The sequence below is a fragment of the Haematobia irritans genome, chromosome 5 (assembly GCF_050003625.1).
Source record: "Haematobia irritans isolate KBUSLIRL chromosome 5, ASM5000362v1, whole genome shotgun sequence".
Lineage (NCBI taxonomy): Eukaryota > Metazoa > Arthropoda > Insecta > Diptera > Muscidae > Haematobia > Haematobia irritans.
This window is the reverse complement of record NC_134401.1, coordinates 158,095,648-158,101,647: the sequence shown is the minus strand read 5'-3', so window position 1 is coordinate 158,101,647 and position 6,000 is coordinate 158,095,648. Positions and strand designations below refer to the sequence as shown.

At 32.5% G+C, this 6,000-nt stretch overlaps 2 protein-coding genes across 2 annotated transcripts; one reads left to right on the top strand and one right to left on the bottom strand.

The window, feature by feature from the left end:
* Positions 1-461: 461 nt before the first annotated feature.
* Positions 462-3,829, bottom strand: LOC142237554 (uncharacterized). Its single transcript, XM_075308914.1, has 3 exons — positions 3,637-3,829; positions 2,297-2,405; positions 462-1,815 (listed from the first exon to the last, which is right to left on the bottom strand). Exon 3 carries the CDS (start codon positions 1,619-1,621, stop codon positions 719-721), a length of 903 nt encoding a protein of 300 aa, XP_075165029.1. The 5' UTR covers positions 1,622-1,815; positions 2,297-2,405; positions 3,637-3,829; the 3' UTR covers positions 462-718.
* Positions 3,830-4,825: 996 nt separating this feature from the next.
* Positions 4,826-5,837, top strand: RpS24 (ribosomal protein S24). The gene is made up of 2 exons (XM_075310522.1): positions 4,826-4,976; positions 5,237-5,837. The coding sequence occupies exon 2, from the start codon at positions 5,246-5,248 to the stop codon at positions 5,636-5,638; it is 393 nt and encodes a 130-aa protein (XP_075166637.1). The 5' UTR covers positions 4,826-4,976; positions 5,237-5,245; the 3' UTR covers positions 5,639-5,837.
* The last annotated feature ends 163 nt before the right edge of the window (positions 5,838-6,000 follow it).

Genomic DNA, 6,000 nt, shown 5'->3' with positions numbered 1-6,000 from the left:
TCATCACGCGGCAATGAAGTGAAAACCTGTGGCAGAATATAATCTACAAATGGTTGCACATTGGAGCTATATTATTTAATATTATTTATATTTTATACACAATAAATGATAAGAATATGTATTAATAACAAAAGAAAATAATTTGTGCTGAATTTTCAACAAAAAAAATTGTATATACTTTCGCTTTATAGGAAATGCTCTGTTATGGCAAAATTTCTAATCAGTAAATCTTCATATTATATATTAAAAACTTATTTAATGATTCATAAAAAGCATGCATATTGTAAATGGAAATGTATGTATATATTGACATGTAACAAGTCTTACAAAAATAAACAAAAATTTTCAAATGGTTTGATATTTAAAAAAAATAAATATCGAAATTTTATAATTTTTAATATAAAATTTAGTTTTTAAATGCAATTTTAAGAAGACATTTTGTTTGAAAAAAAATTTTTATGTGCATTTTTTTCATAAATGCATTACTCTTTACAAAAATGATAATTTAGCATAGAAAATTGTATAAATTAAAATTTAATTACAAATAAAAACGAGTAAGGAATGTCTGACCTAGTCGAATATATTTGGGTATATTATATACCCTACATCAAGATATAAATGCTAAAAATAAGTTTTTATAAGAATAAATAATTAATAAATATACAAACTTTAACCTAGGCTATTAATATTTCTCCATGAGCGTGATTATGATATCTGATTATTTTTTTGATTTTTTTACAGCGTTTGATTTTATTTTTCGGCTTTTTACATTAACATTCTTCTGTGTTTTACATAGGCTGGCCTTTGGTATCTCATCACATTTCGAGACATTTCCTTCAGATTTTAAAAGACTGGCCTTTGGTATCTCATCGAATTTTGAAACATTTCCTTTAGATTTGAAAAGACTGGCTTTTGGAATACTTTCGGTTGACGAGGAAAACTCAACATCCTTAGAAGATTCAGCTTTTGTGCTTGAAGTTGGCAATAACATATCTTTGTCCGATTTGGTGGTTGCAATTTTGCTTTGTGGCTGACATGAAAGTTGAGATTTAAATTTGAACAGCGAAGCACTCTTATGGGCCTGTTGTTTATTTTCCTCTTGTTTTTTTATTGATGGAGTTTTTATATTGGTTTTACTCTTATCATCTACGACGTTTATTTTAGTTGGGGATTTTTTGTTTTGTTTTGAGTTTTTGGGTATTTTTTTGATGGCATCATTTGAGTTCGATTCAAGTTTTATAGAATTTGCATTTGCTGCATTAGGGTATGTTAAATTATTCGAAATACACGTAGATGTTCCTGTTTCATTCGGCCACAGTCGTTGATTGCTAAGAATCACGCTTGGTTCACATGATTTTCCCTCAGATTGCGATGGTGATGGCGACGTATTCATAAAATTGAATTCAATTTCGAAATTGTCAATGGTTTTTTCTTCCTCGTCTTCTGAAGATGAAATTTCATCATTGTGGGGATACATACAGATATCGCTTTCACACTTTAGTAAGGTATCTTCATTTAAATTTATAAGGAAATATCGTAAACGATTTGTAAAACCTTTTTCTTGACAATCGAGGCAAATATCTCCTACTTTATGGTTTTGGACGGAGGACGATGACTCCATTGTGATGATGATGTGATATGATGAATATGTTTACATATATTTGTGTGATGTCTTTAGTATGTGTTTAAAAACAAGTCATGTACAGAATACACTTAAGGTCAGTTTTGTTTTGTTTCATAGATTATAAAACCAGTAAGAAGTTCCTATAGCATCATTAAAGTAGCTCCAATGCACAATTCATATGTTGAGTATCCCTAAAACCGATAATAGGTAGTTTCTGGGTTACCACAAATTTTTGGAATTGGACACAAATATTTTTGAAGGTATTCAGAGTGGTGTATTTCCATAAAATAATTTTATTAGAGCTATTTTTTTTACAGAAAATCAGATTTTATTTTGGAGATTTGTTCTACTATATATGAATTATAAGAAACACAATAAAATAATTCTTAATTATTTAGCTACAAGCGATTTTTGTATACTAGTTATTAGAGATTTTTTTTACAGAAAATCAGATTTTATTTTGGAGATTTGTTCTACTATTTATGAATTATAATAAACACAATAGAATTATTCTTTATTATTATTTAGCTACAAGCGATTTTTGTATACTAGTTAAGGAGTCCGAATTTTGGTTATTATCAATTTTCAAACTTGAAATGACTGATGTGAAAAAACACAAGTTCATAAAACCAATCCTTAACACACAATTCATCTATATCGAAATAAACTTACCTGTCCAAACGTTAAACGCAATGCATATCGGCTCACTGTGGAAGTTCTCATTTTATATTGAAATTCTTTGGAAATGTGATTTTTTATAGCTTAAAATATTCAATTTTCTCTGCAAATAAAAATATATAGAAATAAGTAAAAAAAATGAAATTTTCGGACTAAATATTAAATCTAAATTTAGGCCTCGGTCAATAAAAATGACACATTGACCGAATTTCGGTAATATTAATTTTAGTTTGTTATACAAGCATATGGGGTGTTTGAGCATTGGTGTACTCGCAATTGTATGTGAAAATACACCCAAAGTAATTTCTTAGAAGTTACCGCAGAAGCCTGCTGAAACTGCAAACCGTCTGCCAAAAATGAAAGTTTGCCAAAAGCAATGTTTGCTGAAATAGCAATCAGTGTCTGCCAATTTTAAACACAATTACAAAATGTCTTAGACCGATGGAAACAATCAAACATGTAAAATCAATCCCAATGGCGGTTTCTCTGTACCGGATTGACACAATGGGTCAAATTCCTCGGCCAGCAGCTACCATATTAGTGTACATTGTTTGGTCCGTTTTTTTTTTGTGTAGGGAGAGGTGAATACCGGGGAGCCTTTTACGCTTGCTGTTGGTCCGAGTCGGGATATAGGTTAGGTTAGGTGGCAGCAGCCCGATGTATCAGGCTCACTTAGACTATTCAGTCCATTGTGATACCACATTGGTGAACGTCGGGATATAGGAAAACTCAGTCTGCTGAAACCAAATTCACAACCGTTCGGTGAGGTTTAACCGGTAGAGTGGGTGCACTTCCGGAATTGCTACGGCTTCACTACTGACTACGTAGCAGGATGTTGTGTCAACGACAGAAGCAGTGGGACATCAGACTATGCAAAGGACACTGATGTAAGATTAGTGAGACTGTAGACTTGATGAATCGGAAGAGAATCAGATTCACGGAGATCCAAGAGACGAAGCTGAATGACACCTGCAGGTTGCGCGATTGTGATGGATATAATGTGCTACGTAAGAATCGCAAACGGAATTCTGATCAGTGCTCTTTTATCCGTACCAGACACTAATGACTCCTACATAGAATGTATGAGGGTAGCAGTCTAGTCTGGCACTGGGATATACGGAAACAGCTGCTATGAAACATCCAAACATAAAACGTGTTTACCCCTTATGATTAAACGTTTATGTCTTTGTTTTATAATGAACTGAATTATTAATTATTGATTTATCCAGACACGATATCTTATGTAAGAACTCCACTCACTTTTTTTGATTTTTTATTTTGCCTTATTTTTCTTAATGTTTCTTTTATAAACGCAATCATATTTTTTGACATACCTTATACGAAAAAACTTCAATGGGATGATTTTTAAAATTATAATTTTTTTAACAACGTTCCCGACGACCTTTCAGTTTAATTTTCTTGAATTGAATAATAAAATAAATTCTCAATTCTCTTTCTCGTAGGCTGAAATCTGAAATGTGTAATTAGTTGCACAGGTAATGCAACGTTACCCACTTGACGTTATATACATTAAGGGCGCGTTCAGATGGTCCAGAGTCTTTAAAATTACGTTCATATTACGCTGGAAATTTCCTTACTTGACATTTGAAATCATCACAATATTCACATTATGCTCGTTATTTCTCTTTTTCGAGATTTTCATATCGCTTTTCCACAAAAAAGAGCGATTTTAAATGTGAAAAACTTAGACAAGATCCAATGTTTGTTCTATTAGAATTTCTCATATCCGAAACGAATGTTTTCGTTCGACTAGAATGCCCAAAACAGCTGAATTTATAAAAGAAAATCATCTGTTTTTGGCATTTCAGTCGAACGAAAGCGTTCGTTTCGGATATGAGAAATTGACTGTTAATCCCACAGTACATGGCAGCATACGGTTTTTGAAAGATAATTCGTTGAAATCCTCTTCGAGCCAGCTTTTATATCCAAGGCATGAAATGAACATACTACAAGAGATCACTTGTACTACGTCAATTTCAATTTGAATTTGAATGTTTTAAACAAATTAAAAATTAATACAGATCTAAAAGCAATATTTTTATGTAATCTTTATGAAAGTTCCTTATTGGGTACTCCTTATTTTCCGAAATAGACCATGGAAAAGATACTCTAAATATGCTTTAATGTAGTACCTTTTTAAGGTAAAGGTCAGTATTAAGTTGACATTATCGCGCTAAATTGGTCATTTTTCCACCCTTACTTTTCTTTTTTAATCGAAAATAAAAATTTTCAATTTTTGCATTGGATCATTCCCCATCAAGTTATTATAAAATTTATGTAATTTTATTCTGTTTTTGCAGATTTAGTTTTGATTTTAGCAGCTAAACTCGAACTTAATACCCACCTTAACATAAAACGCGACAGTATTTGATTTCAGCCTGTGAAACATCAATTTAATAACGGTCCTTGACATGGAGGGCCTAATATGAATAAATTTGTTCTCGCAAACAAATATTAAGAATCTGGCAACCATTCGAGACACCTTGTTAATTGCCATCAATTATTGTGAATATCATTCATGGTTGATACCGTAAGTAGTAGCTCTGTCAAAAAATAATACCTTTTTTGCAACGTTGTTGACGTCAATCTTCCTTTCCTAATAAAATTTTTGTCTGCTAAGACGTGTTTTAATACTTTTTAAGTGTTTTAACAGGTAAAAACTATGATAATTGTCTAATATTGTTTGCGTTAAGTGAGAAAATTTCTACAAAGCCATCCTGTATAGAATTTGTATATAAATATATATTTTATCTCCAATAATGACATACAACACGTGGAGTCGCTTGTTGTACCTCGCACAAAGACACCACAATATGTGAGGTTATGATTGGAGACAATTTTCCAAGCAAAACAACAATTTTACTGCACAAGCAATTTGTGACCAATCTAATTTTGTTTGGTTTTCTTTTTTAGTGAACAATCATGTCTACAGCCACAATCCGCACTCGCAAGTTCATGACCAACCGCTTGTTGGCTAGAAAACAAATGGTTTGCGATGTCATCCATCCCGGTTTGGCCTCAGTCAGCAAAACTGAAATTCGTGAGAAGCTTGCTGCCATGTACAAAGTAACTCCTGATGTATGCTTTGTCTTCGGTTTCCGCACATGCTTCGGTGGTGGCCGCTCCACTGGCTTTGCCTTGATCTACGACACTTTGGACAATGCCAAGAAATTCGAACCCAAATACCGTTTGGTTCGTCATGGTTTGATGGAAATCAAGAAACAGACCCGCAAACAACGTAAGGAACGTCGCAACAGAATGAAGAAGGTCCGCGGTACTGCCAAGGCCAAGATTGGTCAATCCGCCAAGAAGTAAATAGACTCGTCATCTTAATGCAGACACAATAAACATCCAATTCCAAATAGTTGTGTGTTTACATTTACTTTTGGAGAGATGTAGACATTTTCTTCAAGAAGAAAGTGCTCGCAAGTGAAAACAAAATGTTTTTTTCTATTTTAAGTAAATAAAGGAGATGATGTTCAAATTGTTTTGAATATACAAATTTCAAATATAACTTTTTTCGATTTCGAATTATTATAGTAGGCATTAACGAACAATCCTCATGATTTTTTTTTTAGATTAATACTGCCTGCTCTCTCACAATTAATCTTCAGTTTTCTGAAATTCGTTCTTGCGGCTCCAACGAATTGAATTTTGAAATAAGAAAGGCTTAATGA

Excerpts from the sequence above, each read along its gene's own strand:
- LOC142237554 (XM_075308914.1), bottom strand. The coding sequence starts at position 1,621 with ATGGAGTCATCGTCCTCCGTCCAAAACCATAAAGTAGGAGATATTTGC.
- RpS24 (XM_075310522.1), top strand. The coding sequence starts at position 5,246 with ATGTCTACAGCCACAATCCGCACTCGCAAGTTCATGACCAACCGCTTG.